This window comes from Engraulis encrasicolus, chromosome 12, assembly GCF_034702125.1.
Source record: "Engraulis encrasicolus isolate BLACKSEA-1 chromosome 12, IST_EnEncr_1.0, whole genome shotgun sequence".
Taxonomy (NCBI): domain Eukaryota; kingdom Metazoa; phylum Chordata; class Actinopteri; order Clupeiformes; family Engraulidae; genus Engraulis; species Engraulis encrasicolus.
In genome coordinates, this window is record NC_085868.1 from 46,690,778 (window position 1) to 46,708,078 (window position 17,301).

Genomic DNA, 17,301 nt, shown 5'->3' on the forward strand with positions numbered 1-17,301 from the left:
ACATGCTCCTGTCCTTCTCCTTCTCCTCCAAGTCCATCCGCTCGTTGGTTAGCGGCAGTACAATAAAACACAAGGGGGCCGCGTAGCCTAGCTTTCCTAGAGCACCTGCAGACTGTGTAATCTCTCTGCTTCACAACGACCAGACAGGGGCTAATGAAAAGATCAAATACTCTTCTACCCCTCCTCTTTCACCAGGTTGTGTCCGATCAATACCACAATCCTATCCGGAGTAATAGGCTCTGTGCTAGCGCAAATTAATAACACGTCGTTTTCATGATGAAACTGTGGCACGGCCGAATCAACTATCTCTTCTATTGATTCTGGCCAAAGGGAGGGCTATTTACACCATTTGGGTGGAGGTCTTTGGGTTTTGCTTCAAGGTAAACCAAGTTCATTTTCTTCAGTTGCACTGAATAAAAGAAAGTTTGCTGCGAAAGCGAAGTGAAACTTTTAAAAGATGTGTTTTTTAAAAAGAGTATGGGTCTTAGGCAATTTTTTGAACTCTATTAAAAAAAAACATGAATGGCCATGGAATGGTGTTACTTGGTGTTGCTTCTTTTATTCCTTTAAATATTTGCCATCATACTACAAGCTACAACTATCTACTAATAATGTCACCAGCGACAATAAACTAGGGCCTATATTGTCTTTTGCTGTCCATCATGGTGCAAAGCGTGTTTGCCTGGCTTATTATCTGATTATCTGAGAACCAATACATATACACATATATACCATGTAAAGGTGATTTCCCCCCCCTCTCTTTCTTCGCTAGTGGTGTCATAAAGCATTGCTCTTTGCTACTCGCTCCTCAGCAGGCAGCCTGAATTTCCGTGAACTGCTAAAACCTGTTGATTTTGCAGTAAACCTGAGACCATGTATTTATGGGTATTGTGGGGAAGGCAGGTTTCACTTTTGCATAGAGTGAATTGTGAACAGCAGCCGTCAGTGTAATGCAAGAGCAATATTAGACAATTTCACCATTCTGAAGGCATTATACCTATACTGTATGTAATTCTGAGCCGACTACTCAGGGGTGAATTTCTCAAAACCAAAGTTGCTAACTACATCAGCTACTTTGCTGTTTTCAATGCATTTTCCCATTGGCAACTACCGAAGTTGCTAACAGGCTAACAACTTCTCTTTTGAGAAACTCACCCCAGTCTTTTCCTCCATCCTGATTGGCATCCGTTCTTCATTTGGTTGATGTTGATGACTAATTTGCCTACAGTAGTAACTGTGTTGTGTGTGACTTCTTTGGAGGAGGCATTGCAGTGCTGTGATCTCAAGTTTTAAACAGGGCTTTGAACCGTTTCAAGGAACGAAAACGAAAACCGGGAACTTTTTGCATTTTACAGGGAACAGAAAAGAAACCGGAAACGTTATTATTTTGTACAAGTATGTTCTGGAACAGGAACACTTATTTAAAAATAATGGTAACCGGTTAATACCGGTTAATACCGTTCCTCAAACAAAAAAAAATAGTAATGATTTTCCTGTGCACGTTACCATGGCCTCGTTTCCCAATAACGATGGTTCTTAGCCTTACGTGTGTCGTTAACCAGTGATCCTACGAATGTTCTTAGATTTCCTACGACTGTTTCCCAAAGACACTCGTACATGAACGCGCGTGCACAGCCTCTAAGATCATTCGTAGCGTCGCTCTTAAGGATCGCTGTCCACATATGTGGTGCTGAAGTGTACTCGGAGTGAACTGCGCCGTCATCTGCTGCTAAACCATTTACAAAATGTAAGGCGTGTGTCAGTATCAAAAGTTGTTTTCTATAAGGGTGGGACTACATTTGTAGCAGTTTGCAACTATAGACAGGAGTTATTGTTGGCAAATGAAATAAAATGCACACACACAATGAAATCATGCAAAACTCCCAACTGACGGTAATAATGAGCTACGCCGTTAAGACCCAGATAAAGCGTGTGCACTTTACTGCAGCTTAATATTTAAGAAGACAAGTAGGCCTAGGCCTAGTTGGAGTTCCAAATTGGGATGCGCAAAGTTACAACCTCAAGGCGTTCAAGGCTTGACAACTGTCGGGAGCACCTTAGCATGCTGTTATGAAAAACAATGTCCATCAGAATTGACACACCCCCTCGCTGCCTTTTTCTTATTGCTTAGCCTACTAGAGTCGGAATAGGGAGAGGAGCTTGGCACATGTGGTGAGCGGTGCGCAAAGTACCGCGCGCTCAAGACTTTCACAACTGTGAGGACATTTTTGCACGGCAGCCTGCTGTTATTAAAACAAAAAATCTACACGAATCCCCATCGCTGCCTTTTTAATTTTTGTCATAGCTTACCCTTCGCCTACAACTATCATGTATTTTCGGCGTCGCCTTCCCTTTCTTAGGCTACTTGAAAATGAAAGAGGGTGCAACAACTCGCTGACCATTTTTCTTCAAAAAATATAAAATAAATAAAGTTTCGGAAGTGGCCTTCCGACACCAACACTCTTGTCTCTGGTTGCCGAAGCCCCTTATTCATTTTGCCTTGTTCTTGTTCATGAAGCACTCACACAAATTATGATTGATCACAGTTTAATTATGCCCAGGTTTATCAAACACAGTCGAACTATTTTACTACCTGTAAAATATTTCCAAACACATTACTTTTATTTTATAGGCCTACACATCCACAATTAATGTTACCTTCTTATTTTCGTTGCAGTGTCAATTGTGCTGCCATGATATTTAGGCTACACTCCCGTCTTAAAACATCAACTTGAAGCGCAAGTTGCCTCTTTTCCTATGGGTGTCTCCACTGTACCATGCCCCTCGCGTCTTAAAACAGCAATCTTATGCGCAGGTTTCTTCTTTTCCCTTCATATCCTGTGGGTGTCTCCACTGTGCCATGCCGCTACGATCAATCGTAGCGTGCTAAGACTACTCTAGACCACTCGTGGATTGCTCTTAGAGTTACGTGTCAACCTGCGATGGTTCTTTGCTAAGTTGGCTTTGGGAAACGCTCCGTGAGCTCTACGATGGTGTTACGTGTGAACTTAAGTAGCACGTAGCGTTAAGTAGTACTTAAGGCCCTTTCGGAAACGAGGCCCATGACGGCTAAGGTTCACGTCCTGTGTAACATCAGACATTCGCTGACTGAATGGAGAGAGGGATTACAAAGTCTCCACTCCACATCTTAAATACGAGAAACCACTATCATACAAAAGGGGCGAGTTTACATTGCATCACTGTTAGACATTGCAGAGAAGGGCGTTTAAAGCGCACCGAGAATTTTCTTCCTGACAGGAACGAAATGAACCGTTCTGGGAACAGTTTTTTTTTTGTTCTAACCGGTTCGGGAACGTCAATTTGTTGGTGAAACTCGTAACCGGAAACGTTATAATTCCGATTCTGTTCGGAACAAAACGTTTGGAAAAAAAATAACGGTTCAAAGCCCTGATTTTAAATGGGGTCATCTTCAACATCTATGATTGCAAATTGATTCTGTACGCAGAGTACTAGTAGACATGTACTGTTGAAGCAACTGGACAAGACATTTGTAGAAGACATATGAGGTGTGTTCCACCTGTTATTCCTTTTCGCTACTGAGATATAAAGGCGTATAAACTACTCTTGGAGGAGTTATAATGTACTACTGCATTCTCTATATTGCTCTTGATAGGCTGTTTTGATGTCTGTAATGTCTAGGACCATCATGTCCATTTATTTTAAATCTCAGGCATTTGTTGGGTAGATCCGGTGTGCAGGCACCTCACTTGATTTCTGTGAAGAAAAAAAAACAAAACCTTATATAATTGTACTCCCTGAGGTTGGGGTGTGTTTGGTCTGTGTGTTTATGTGTGTTTTTTAAGCTCTACGCCAAGGCGTGTTGGTAGGCCATGAGAGCTATACCTGAGAGCTCCTGGGTATACAGACAGGGCTGTTGACAGCTTTGGCTGTGCCCAGGATGAAGTCATCTGAAAGGGCCCCTCACCCAATACATACAATGTAATGAGAAACCAATTCTGGGGCCCTGTCTGTCCCTGGGCCCGGGACAACTGTCCCCTTTGCCCTCCCCTATCGGCTTCCCTGTATACCAGCGGTTCCCAAACTTTTCCCTCTGCGCACCCCCTTTTACATTTCAATCTTGTTCGCGCACCCCATAAGCGAATGTTGCACAGCCGCACATTTTGGGCAATCCTCATTTCCAACAGCCCTGACGTTATTTCTGCCATTATTACAAGTCTAGGAGTTATAAATTACACTTCAGATGGACCCTTCAAGCATACAATTCACCAAAAAATTAAAAACTACATAATGTTCATGAATTCTGTATAAAAACACACATATCAGCCATTGCTCTATTCAGCTCATGCACCCCCTTATGGCAGGCTGCGCACCCCCAGGGGTGCACGCACCCCACTTTGGGAAACCCTGCTGTATACAGTACTGTGGAGGTGAGAAAAGCTTTTGTTTACAGTCCTGCTTGAGGTCAGTGGCATTGGAGGCATTTCTAGACAAGGAGTGTTTCCTACAAATGTTAACTGTTTTTAGAGGCTGTTTCGGAAGAGAACATGTATGTAGAGAGGTGTGTGAGGTGACAGAATAAATAAATCATAGGTCACATATGCCTCTGTTCCACTGACGGTCTTCTGGTAGGCACAGCTCGACAAAGCTGCTTTAAGATTGAGCTGTGTTGTGCCTATTCAAAAAGCAAAACATGGCGGCCGAGTCGCGCTGTGTCGGAGCTGTTGGCCTACCAGAAAAACGGCAGTGGAAAAGAGGCAATAGTAGCTCAGTCTCAGAACAGCACAAAAGGTGTGATGCATTCTTCACATACTCTACTACTTCAGCTCAAATGTTATGTTTTATCAAAAGCTCACACTACGTATACTTCATGTCAGTCTTGTCATTTTTCCTCCTCAAAGCTGCATCCAGTCAACTTCATAATGTTATTTTGAAATTTTACTTAGACTATACTTAACCCCATTTGTGCAGAGCCTATGTTATAGCCTGTCACCAAAATTTTAATGGTTATGTCTTAATCTGATACTTGAGGCTCTCAGTAATGTCATAGCAATGTTGTTATGATGTAGTTTAGTATTTTCAGCCCGTCGGCGACGCCATCTGCACAAAGAGGCTACAGGTTGCATTTTTACTTATAGTCTTGTTGTTAGTCAGGTGGTCCATGCTTTGTGCTGTAAACATAATGTTGTCCTTTGATTCTTTCCCTCTCTGTGCTACCCAGATGCAATGTTGTTGGTGGCAGACAGACTGGAAGGACCGTTTAACATCGAGGCGGTCATGGAGCCCATAGACGTGAAGATCTCAGAGGCCATCATGACCATGCAGGACAACACCATGCAGGTCTCAGCAAAGGTATTGGAGCAATTGTCCCTGTCAACTAGAATGGATTACTCCACATTGGCAACTACAGAGGGCCAAGCATTGGGGGGGAAATGTCAATTTTATGGCAAAATGTCTACATACTTTCCAGATCCTTTTCAGGTGTTTAATGCCCAAGAGTACGGTCTAAATCATGGGTAAGCAGTTCGGGCGTCAGACTTGTATCCCAAAGGTTGCCTAGTTCGACTCCCAACCCGCCAGGTTGGTGGGGGGAGTAATCAAGCAGTGCTCTCCCCCATCCTCCTCCATGACTGAGGTACCCTGAGCATGGTACCGTCCCGCCGGACTGCTCCCCAGGGGCGCCACTGAAGGCTGCCCCCTTGCACGGGTCAGGCATAAATGCAATTTCGTTGTGTGCAGTGTTCACTTGAGTGCTGTGTCACAATGACAATGGGAGTTGGAGCTTCCCAATGGGCTTTCACTAAAGACCCTCCTGAGGAACAATTGTCCGAATCAAAGCCCTGTTCCTTGACACTCTGCTAAGGGTCATTCCACGCCAAATCTCCGAATCATCCCGCACGACCATCTCAGATTTGGCAGAAAAAAATCAAGGAGGTTCACAAACGTCCCAATAGGAAAAGTGCAAAATTATAGCTCTCAACTCCTCATAGTTTTGTCATTAAAAATGTTTTTGTCAGGTACCCCCCTGACTCGTTTGGAACAGAGTTCTCAGAGAGCCCACTTTCAGATTGCCGTATCCAAAAAACTGCTTTAAGTAGGTCCTTACAAATTTCAAGGGGTAACATTTTGAACATGTACTTGTGAAATGTGGATTTTCACACATCCTCTTGTCATTTACCACCGTTTTCTGGGGGCTTAAAGTTGCTTGAACAATTCTCACCTTTGAATTTGTGGGCATCTTTGAAGGACTGTGGTAAGCGCAGTTTTAAAGACAGAGGTTTGATATGGACACTGTATGTTCCCAACCATTCTGTGCATGTTGTGTTGAAAGACTGATCTTCTGCGATGAACAGTTTAGAAGATATGAAGTCTTTAAAATGGAAAAACTGAAACTTGGTGCCATCTTTGCCATGTCATTAAAAAAAAATGTCACGACTCACCACCATATTATCAACAGTTTTGGAAAGATTAGATGTCTGTTCTTAACATATCCAAAAACTGTGATGGTATTCTGCCTCATTTGGTCACAATGATTTTTCAAAAACCCACTGTTGGGTGACTTCCATAGCTCCTATGAAGAATTGATATTAGTGGCATCTTCTCCATGTTATACAAAAGAAATGACAGAACTCACCACTATGACAGTTACAGTTTTAGAAAGACTCAATGTCTGTTTTAAACATATCCAAAAACTGGGGTGGTGCTCTGTCTCATTTTTTAAGAATGGACTTGTAAAAACGGCTGTGTGACATCTTCAGCTTGCTGCTCTATTGAGGTGGGGGCCCCTGCTCTGATCTTTGCAGGCTACATGGGGGCCCTATCTACCAGTATTTGCCATGAGGCCCTATGTGCAATTGTTCCGCCACTGTGAATGACTTGAGCAATTTGAGTCAGACATTTTTGATACAAGATATTTGACTTGAGCATTTTCGACACACTCAATATAATACGGCAAAAAAAGTAAAAGTGGCTGTTGACAGATTTTTTTTTCAGCTTTTTCTGAAACTACATTTCAGTAAATCAAAGGTTATAGACGTGTGTAAACTTCATCTTTAGGCACTGAAAACCAAATACCGGAATAAAGTGATGAAATGTTGAATCACTGAAACATCCCCGTAGATCTTGAAACAAGTACATCCTGACTATCACTACATATCAATGCTTTTTATTACAATTCATAACAATCTTTAATAACTTGTTTACCAATTTTGATGCAGTTCTGAGGACTGTTGTGGATTATTTGGGATTGTGTATGAGATTTATAACGTGTATGAGATTTATCATGATATATCACCTTTTGTCATGTGACATTTCTTTCTACATCTGATTTGTGTTTCACTCCATGTATACATGTATGTCCATTTGTGCAAACTCGTCAGGGTCAATGCAAAACATCAGACATTGATGTTTGCATTGCTCAGCTCTGCGACAGTGTTGACCCATAATGAGAGTTCAGTCAGTATTGCAGTGGTCTAGCACCATGCTCAGGGTAGCTCAGTCATGGTGATTGGAGGGGCAGGACAGCTGTTTAGTCAGGTTACCTCCTTACGAACAGTCTCCTCCTTTTGTATCATCACTGTTTTTTTTCTCTTCTCCATGATAATAAAAGTGTCCCACCCCCCCAAAAAAACCATGACAAAGGTGACCTGTTCATAGAACTTGGCCCCTCCCCAGTCCTAACCATGACCGAGGAACCTAGCGCATTGTATTGGTTCATGGCAAAGGTCTATGTGTTGAATCATTTGATATGCATCTCTATTAACAGAGTAGTATTGTAGAGGTCGTGGGAAAACTAAAATGTATAGAAGTAAAATATCCTTGTCTGAGGTAGGGCCAGGGTGCCCCAAAATGTCACAAAATTAAGTAAATGGAAGCTTCTGAGTTGTGGTTATATTTTCATTATTTATATCAAAATATCCTTGCAGCTAAAAGAAATATGATTTAAAAAAAATCAAATTTGGCAAACATCCTGTATCAAGACTATGTGTTAATAAAGCTACTTTACAAATCAGAATAATTCAATTAATTTATCACTACTGCAATTCAAGACTTACTTTACGGTATAATAGCAAAATGTTAACTCCTACAGTGTTGAGGTTTAAACACATGGCAATAACCTTTAATTCACGAACATTTAGTTACCAAAAAAATTTGTGACCTAAAAGCTAAAATAAAAATAAAAATAAAAATAATAATGGTATATAAATCACTCAACTGTTTCTTATTGTGTGCTTCAAAAATACTCAAGTCACATTTCTTGTATCAAAAATGCCCAAAACTGCCTGCCATTCACAGTGTCATCCCAAATAGATTGGCACCCAAAAGTCTGCAAAGGTCATGATTATGGCCCCTACCACAAATTCAAGAGGGCCCTGGACAAATGCCCTGCTTGTCCCCCTATAGCTCCGCCCCTGGTAATTCATGTGACTTAGGCATTTTCACAGGAGCTGCTGATGTAACAGCAAAGGGTTTTTCAAGAGTCATTACAAGACATTGATGCAGAACACCATCCCAGTTTTTGGATATGTTACAAACAGACATCCTATCTTTCCAAAACTGTTGTGTTCATTGTGGTGATTGCTGTCATTGTTTTGGTATAGCATGGCAAATTTGCCCCCCAATATAAGGTTTTCATAGGAGCAGTGGAAGTCACACAACAGTGGGTTTTTTTAAAAATCATTGTGACCAAATGAGGCAGAATACCATCCCAGTTTTTGGATATGTTAAGAACAGACATCTAATCTTTCCAAAACTGTTGATAATTTGGTGGTGAGTCGTGACATTTTTTTTAAATAACGTGGCAAAGATGGCACCAAGTTTCAGTTTTTCCATTTTAAAGACTTCATATCTTCTAAACTGTTCATCGCAGAAGATCAGTCTTTCAACACAACATGCACAGAATGGTTGGGAACATACATTGTCCATATCAAACCTCTGTCTTTAAAACTGCACTTACCACAGTCCTTCAAAGATGCCCACAAATTCAAAGGTGAGAATTTTTCAAGCAACTTTAAGCCCCCAGAAAACGGTGGTAAATGACAAGAGGATGTGTGAAAATCCACATTTCACAAGTACATGTTCCAAATGTTACCCCTTGAAATTCATAAGGACCTACTTAAAGTAGTTTTTTAGATACAACACTATGAAAGTGGGCTCTCTGAGAAGTCTGTTCCAAACGAGTCAGGGGGGTACCTGACAAAAACATTTTTAATGAAAAAACTATGAGGAGTTGAGAGCTATAATTTTGCACTTTTCCTATTGGGACGTTTGTGAACCTCCTTGATTTTTTTCTGCCAAATCTGAGATGGTCGTGCGGGATGATTCGGAGATTTGGCGTGGAATGACCCCTCAATGGTTCAATCCAAAGGCGCCAACTTCAGCTCAACATGCGGGGGTCAAAATTGTAGAATGTTGTAAGGACTTAAACATGAGCACAGACGGATAGAAGACAACAATCAGCATTTTCATTATTATTGGGGTGTTTGTGCCCCTCCACCCTCATCATTGGGGGGGTCAAATAGGTCCGTGCCCCCCTAATTCAGCACCTAAAGGGTGACAGAGAAGGAGGAAAAAAATTAAATTTAAAGGCAAAATGTCTGCACACTTCCTTCTGCAAACCTCTTCAGATGTTTAATATCCGAGCTTTCGGTCTAAAGACCTTCCTCAGGCCACACATGAGGAATAATTGTCTGAATCAAAACACTGCCTCTATGCTCATGACTGAATTGACAATAGCACATCTCTTTTTAGTGTTGTCTTCTTGAAGGTGTACTATAAGTGAAAGGAGGTATTTGAGATGCAAGGGAGGTGACTGACAAAACGGGACTCTGAGGAGATGTTGTAGTGTGTGGAGCAGGACTTGCCCTTGACACCTGCAGAGATGTATGAAGCAGAAGTAAAAGTGCTCTTACAAATGTAATTACAGAACTAGAAGTGTGATATTACAAAGTTGCAACTAGAGATGTCCGATAATATCGGCCCACAGATATTATCGGCCCGATAATAGCATAAAATGTAATATCGGTAAATATCGGTATCGGATTTTTGACCTATCAAAACCGATATAATAATGCTTGAATTACTGTACACTTTTCTTCTTAATTATTTTTCTATTTTGCACAGACGATGTTAATATTTGGAAAGCTTTGTTGCATTCGGGAATGCATCTAGTGGGGTATTACAATACAATTAAGCATATTTAGTTCCACAACAGCAGATTTGTAATGTTCAGATTTGTCATGAGGAAAAATAACCCACATATATCGGCATCGGTATCGGCCGATATCGGAATCGAAAATTGAGAGTTGGACAATATCGGCATATCGGATATCGGCAAAAAAGCCAATATTGGACATCTCTAGTTGAAACCATGTCATACTATACCACTAGTGTTGTAATTACATTTGTAAGAGTACTTCTACTCCTACCTTATACGATGGGCACCTGTGTGATGAAGTGGTCCGCACACTGGGCATGAGCTTCAAAAATATAAACTTTATTTCGTTATACAAACGGCAACGTTTCGATCAACCAGTGGGATCTTCCTGAGGATGCAAATAAAACTTTATTTCATTGTACAAACGGCAGTGTGTGGACCACTTCATCACATTGTCTGCCACTTTTGTCTGACACATGGATTATTGTTTTTTGTATGTGCGCATCCCAACCCAAAATTGACACTGGCACCTGCCAACCGGCCAAAAATAGGTAACATCTGGCCATGGCTAGTAACAATTTTAGTCTCCCTAGCCACTTTGACAGGTAACTTATTTTTGGTTATGACATATCTCAGTAGCATATGTATATCCTGTTTTTGCACCTTGTGTTATATTTAGGTTCAAGAAAGATCTCATATACAGTAGGCTGTTTCATTTGTTGTAGCCGTGGCCTGGTGGTTAGAGAGTTGGTCTTTCAATCTACACTGTAACAAATAGCTGTTTATTTACGGAAATTCTGCAACAGCATTCTACTGCTTTTCGAAAAAACAGACAACTACTGTGAAAATATTACTTTGAGTCACATATTGAGCATAAACAGTAAGTACTGCACAATAGCAGTATTCGCCGTTGTGGAAAAAACTAGAGATGCACCGGATCCTGATTTTTAGGATCCTGCCGGATACCAGATCCACTGAATAAGATCCTGCCGGATCCGGAACCGGATACCGGATCCTACAAAAGGTTTGAAACATATAGTCTACTCGCACACGTGGGTCCTTTTTATTACGTTGGCGCAAACTATTGTTTAGACTCATTGGCTTATTGCCACACTGCCTTCAATAGCCGCTTCCAAAGGGATTTCACTCCATGCAGTGATTGGGGTTGTGAAAGACTGAAAAGCATAGGCTAGACATGCACCAGACCCTGATTTTTAGGTAACATGCCGGATACCGGATCCACTGCTTAAGATCCTGCCGGACCCGGACCCTGTGAAAAACTCTATTATCCTGACGGATCCGGATCCGGAACCGGAACCGGATCCGGTGCATCTCTAGAAAATAACAAGTTATTTTAGGCAGCACCATTGAAACCCATTCATCCTCCACTTGTCCGTGATCACCATCAAACTTCAATACCACCTGAAGAACTGAAGTCATTCTGACTGGTTAAAGATTATTTGATACTATCAAGCATGATGAAACAATATCTAAGGAAACTGCAATACTTAAAAAGTGCTTGATGCAGCAAAGTGTGAGTAGCACATGCATTTTGATAGTGATGAAAGTGTGAATGGCTGAAACATTTTAAGAACTTGTAACACTCTTGCAACAAGCAGCCCCATCTAAACCAATCTGCTAATCAGTGCCTGGCCTCACCTGAGTAGGGCTGTTATGCCATTATTCAATTACGGGCGTCACCTGCCAAGGGCCTGATGACTCTGGTCACATGGTACTCTTGCACCTGTATATAAATCTGGACTATCAACACTTCAGTTGCTTGCCTGCCTGCTGGCTGGCCTGCATGGCACAGCATAGCACTTGTTTGCCTACAAGCTTGCCTACAAGCTTGCTTACATGCTTGCACACTTTCCTCTTTGTGAAAGCTTGCTGTATGTGGCATCATTTGTGGCATTGTGGCATATAATGTGCCTGCTGCAAATTAGGCATTTCTTTGAGAGCTAGCTTGTAGTGCTGCTTGTTTGCTGTGCTACTTGGTGCAAAATAATTTTTTAAAGACTGACCAATGCTATATTCATCATTGGCTCATCAAGAGATACAGTAAAAAGCCCACCTTGCACACTATCATTGTAACATAGCACTGCGTACTCTGACATTTTGTTCATGCCCACACTTTCAAAGGACCACCGCAAACCATTTTCTCAATACAGCATTGCGCCATAGTATCATGCTCAAGGCACTCCAGTCATGGTGAACGATGGGAGGGTGGGGTGGTAACATGGCCAGGGTACCACAGTTATGGAGAATGATGGGTGGGGTGGGAAATTGCCATGGCCATATTCATGAATACAACTATGACCCAGTATTTGCCTGTCATCACACAGTACAATTCAACTTTTTAACTGAAATGTACTGTTATTTTTCTGTAGAGTACTGTTATTTAACAGTTCAATTGCTGCTGAAAAAATGTTATATACTGTGATACATTAAACAGCAATGAGCTGTATTTGATTTTTGGTTTGAAATAACAGTAGAATTACAGGTAAATATAATTGCCAGTAACTGCTGTTATTTTGCAGGGAAATTTTCTTAGAGTGTAGGGGTTGCAGATTCAAATCCCACCTGGCCACTCCCTACATCTCCATCCATGGCTGAAGTGCCCTTGAGCAAGGCACCCAACCCCACACTGCTCCAGGAACTGTAACCAGTACCTTGAAAAATAATGACTGTAAGTTGTTTTGGGTAAATGAAAGCGTCAGCTAAGTGTAATGTAATGTAATGTAATTTAACACCCCATAGCGTCTTGTTTTAGTTCCTCATTTTCTGAGCTTACATGTATCATGGTAAAGAAAATATATTTTAAATATACTGACAACGAACACTGTGGCTAGTAGGAAGGCTTAATAGTGACTCTGAAAAATCACTAGCCGTTTTGGGCAGTGAGCAAAAGAGAGCAAACATTTAATGTCAAGCCGTGATGTGGAGCATGACTTGACCTGGTTTTCCCTGCTTCTCTTTCCTCTTACTTTTTCTGCCATTCGACATCACACAAAGCACACAGGACCTTGTGACAAGCTCGTACAATGTTTTTTTTTTAACAAAAAGACAGAAAGGGAAGTTTTCCTCCCCACCATCACTTGACTTCCTGCCCAAGTGTCTGAACACTACAAGTAAAAGGTGTCTGCCTGAACGATGTTGTATTGAATTTAAACTAAACCAGAGACCACGGGTACGGGAAAGCAAGCTGTGATAAGTGATGTTGACTTGCTCATTCCATGTACTGTATGTAATTCATCAGTGCTGTTGTGAAGTGTGTGTTTTGCTCATGGCCTCTATGCCTCTTTCATGGTAGTCCCATAGAAACTGCCCATACAGCCAATGGCCAGACGTGACGTCACCGTGTTTATTTCATATTAATGAGTGGGAGTCTGGATGAGTCGATTTGGCTTCTTTGAAAGTACTCTCATACATGTAGAATACATCTTTGAAAGTAGGCTACTCTCATGTATGTTTTACAGTGCCATAATGGGGGAGAAACAGGACATATGTCACATAGTATGTAGGCATCTTACATGATCTGACAGACAGAGTGTGAAGGATGTCCAAGAACTGGGATCCCTAAAGGGAGAGAGTACATTTGAGTGCTTCAGTCCTTCAGTTGTCAGAGCTTGCTCTTAAACTGAAAATGTACCATATTTCAAATGCATCATGAGGTAATTCATTCAAATCACATATTTTTGCCCTTGTCAACCTCTTTCATTTAAAAGAAAAAAAATATAGATATACAGACAGCAGTAGTTCAGACCTACTATACAAACCCAGTTTTCAGTGATATTTTTTGACAGAGTAGACTCTGTGTTATTGCTATGTAGGTCCGTTGGTTGTCAAATCAGTGCTATTTTAGGGAAAGAAAAGGAGACGGTTGGGAACCTGATTTGCATGGGAAACACAAAACGGAAAGACCAACAGACAAAGCAAAAAAAAAAATAGAGTGAAACGTGGAAAGATTGAGGTAGGGGAAGCGAAGGAGGGAGAGAGAGAGCGAGCGAGGGAGAGTGAGCTAGAGAGAGAGAGAGCAAGGGAGAGAGAGCGAGTGAGAGAGAGAGAGAAAAAACAGATTCAGACAAGAGGCACTGGAGCAAGGTGGACACTTTTTTAAAAAAGGCAGATGGAGAGAGACTGAGAGACTGAGGCAGGGAGAGAGAATGGATATGTGTGTAAAAAAAACAGTCAGGAATCCCGTCGCTATACTAGACGCATGTTTTACAGAAGCAGAAAACACTGCAGAGGAAGACACTCTTGTCAGGAGCGTCAGGCATGGCATTTAAGCACATCTCCCAGCTGAAAGTTGGGCTGAAAGACAACAAGAAGAAAAAAACACAGTGACAGGAAAAATGCGATTAAGCCCTTGGATGTACGGAATCCAGAGTAGGATCCTCACAAGGTGAAAGTAAGGAATAAGCTTTTTAAAGAGAGAAAGCGTAGCCGCTCTGCCAGGGCCGGCGCTAGGCATAGGCAGACCAGGCGGTCGCCTAGGGCACCAAATGTCTTGGGGGCGCCTAGTCCTACATAATTAAAACATTAAGCAAACTAAAGCATTAAGTTTTATATTGACAATTATTAATTAGTACATAGGTAATATATCAACTGTGCTTGATCAAACGTATGACACTATGTTTACACAATGCCAATTTCTAAGTCCACCAAAAGCAAAGAGGGGTGCTTGCCTAGGGCACCAAATTGACTAGAACCGTCCCTGCTCTCTGCTCAGCTCTGGCAGTGTTCAAGACGTCAACGTCGCCGAGACCTGAGCAGCTCAGCAGCCTTGAAATTGGATTGGTGTTGTTGCTTTACGACATGCTGCTTTCTTGGTGTCATCAGGGAAGTCGACAGCAGGGGGACAAAGGGGTCACTTGTCCCGGGCCCAGGGAGAGAGGGGCCCCAGAATTGGATCCTCATGTCATTGTATGTTTTGGGTTTGGGGCCCTCTCAGATGTCTTTGTCCCGGGCCCAGCAAAGGGTGTCAGCAGCCCGAGTGTCATTATGATGCTGTCTGATCACAACAGCACAGTTGTATTTTGGCAGACGGGGTGATACTATAATATAATATATCATGGAAAGCTGAACCTATTCTATGAGGGGGGCAAGCGCTATTCAGACATACCGCTATTCAGACATTCGACATGCCGTAAGGTCAGGGTCAGGGTTAGGGTTAGGGTAACTGAATGCACTCTCCCTAAACTGATAAAACCTGAGTAATTTAGCACAAACCACAGACATTGCAGATTTCGGTGGGAAACGTGGCGGTTTTCAGACAATAGACATCAATTTCGGAATAAGAGCATTTCTGAATAACACCATGTAACCATTCTATGATGAGCTGATTTCTGCGTTTAGATTGTTCACCAATTTAAGTTTTTTTTTTTTTTAATATATCCTATCGTCTCCGATTAGTTTTCTTTTAATCTTCTTCACAAAAATCACTTCAATCCACTGTTGGTATGTAGGCCTACTATATTGTTTGTTACCCAAAAACAAACGGCTGCTTTGCTTCTTTCTCACTCTGTACACTATGTAATTCCAGGTTTTCCAGGGATGTGGGCACCCGCACCCTAAGCCAGCTGGTTCGGGTCGGTCTGCCCGAGGAATCACAGACACTTTCAATGCCCGCTTTCGACCCTACAGCCCAGAGGAGCGACCCACGACTGCTGCTGGCACTAGCCTGGACCGCCTGGTAAGGGTGTGTGTGTGTGTGTGTGTGTGTGTGTGTGTGTGCGTGTGTGTGCGTGTGTGTAGATGGTTGTGTTTATCTTAAAGGGGTGGTTTGTGTTTTTCGTCAGAGAGTGTGTGTGTGTGTGTGTGTGTGTGTGTGTGTGTGTGTGTGTGTGTGTGTGTGTGTGTGTGTGTGTGTGTGTGTGTGTGTGTGTGTGTGTGTGTGTGTGTGTGTGTGTGTGTGTGTGTGTGTGTGGTTTGGGTGGCTGTCTGTGTATGTGACGGGTGACAGGGAGTGGCTCATGTGGTCACAGAGGGTGTGTTTCGTAAACACTGTTGAGCGCCAAAAAATGAGCAAATACCAAATGCCATGGCTGCAAGCCTTGTCTGGAATATGTCATCTGGGGCCTATGCTACAAAACTGGTTCAGGTAAATCATCCAATAGAAGAGCCTGAAGTCCTGTGTGTCCTTAAGAAAATGAGGACTCCAGGCTCTTCTATTAGATGATTTACCTCTCGACTTAACCTGGTTTACTCCAGCTTTGTTAACCAGCTTTGTAGTATGTAGCATCTGGAAACTCCTAAAAAAGCAACCCCCTTTATTAAAGTTATTTTTCACCACCTTAAGACTACACTTGTCCATGTGGTACTTTTCTTGTTCCCAAGAATTACCGTGTTTCAAAACTGCTCAATTAAAATGCAGCAAGAACACATCACAACATCCGACTAATTACAGCAGGTCTATAATTTGTAAACAACAAAGACTATATTTTTCTTCATTAGCATCCCCTGAAATAATATGCACCGCAGTACCTTCATCTGGCTCGCTCTAGATCTTACCACACAGAAGAATTCACAACCGATTGCACGTTTTGCTACAAATTTGTTAATCCTGTTACGCTTTCAGTTCATATTAAAGGTTGTAGATTTCAGGTTTTTAATGCCTAGGGGCTAAGGGGCTTCCGTTCCTATTAGATCTGCAGAAATTAAAAGCATAACATTAAAAAATTAGGCCGGTGAGGCACATTAAGTGTAGAGATTTTCTCAGGTTACTCCAAATGGAGCTGCCTGTCATCAAAAGGTTCTCAACTAAGTTTCAGCTTGGCTCTGACCTGTGCCACTTTCAGCAGTTGCATAGTCACTACAACCTGCATATAACACACCACCTCTACTCATGGTTGATGGGTTATATGCCTCTTGTCAAGAGGGCAGTCATTGGTTAGCGGCTAGGGCTTCAGACTTGTAGCCCAAAGGTTGCCGGTTCGAATCCTGACATGCCAGGTTGGTGGGGGTTGTGATCGAGTTGTAAAATCAAAGCAGGGGAGATGGTTAGAGATGGATTCTGAGTATTGGGTGTTAGGGAGTTTCTCCCCTGAGAAAATTTTGGAGATGTAGTTGTTAAGAGGGCAATTTTAACACAATACATGTATGTGAAGAAGGAATGCCTGTTTTAGAGGGGGATGATTTTTGACCATTTTCATTGAGGGGGATGA

The 17,301-nt window shown here is 42.0% G+C and overlaps 1 protein-coding gene across 2 annotated transcripts in view; it reads left to right on the forward strand.

Annotated features, from left to right (window-relative positions):
- gpc6a (glypican 6a) overlaps window positions 1–17,301 on the forward strand; it is a 208,198-nt gene that overhangs the window by 147,010 nt on the left and 43,887 nt on the right. For both annotated transcript variants that reach the window (XM_063212292.1, XM_063212293.1), the window contains exons 5-6: window positions 5,201–5,331; window positions 15,681–15,830. In XM_063212292.1, the coding sequence (XP_063068362.1) occupies window positions 5,201–5,331; window positions 15,681–15,830 (281 nt within the window). The remainder of the gene's footprint in view (window positions 1–5,200; window positions 5,332–15,680; window positions 15,831–17,301) is intronic.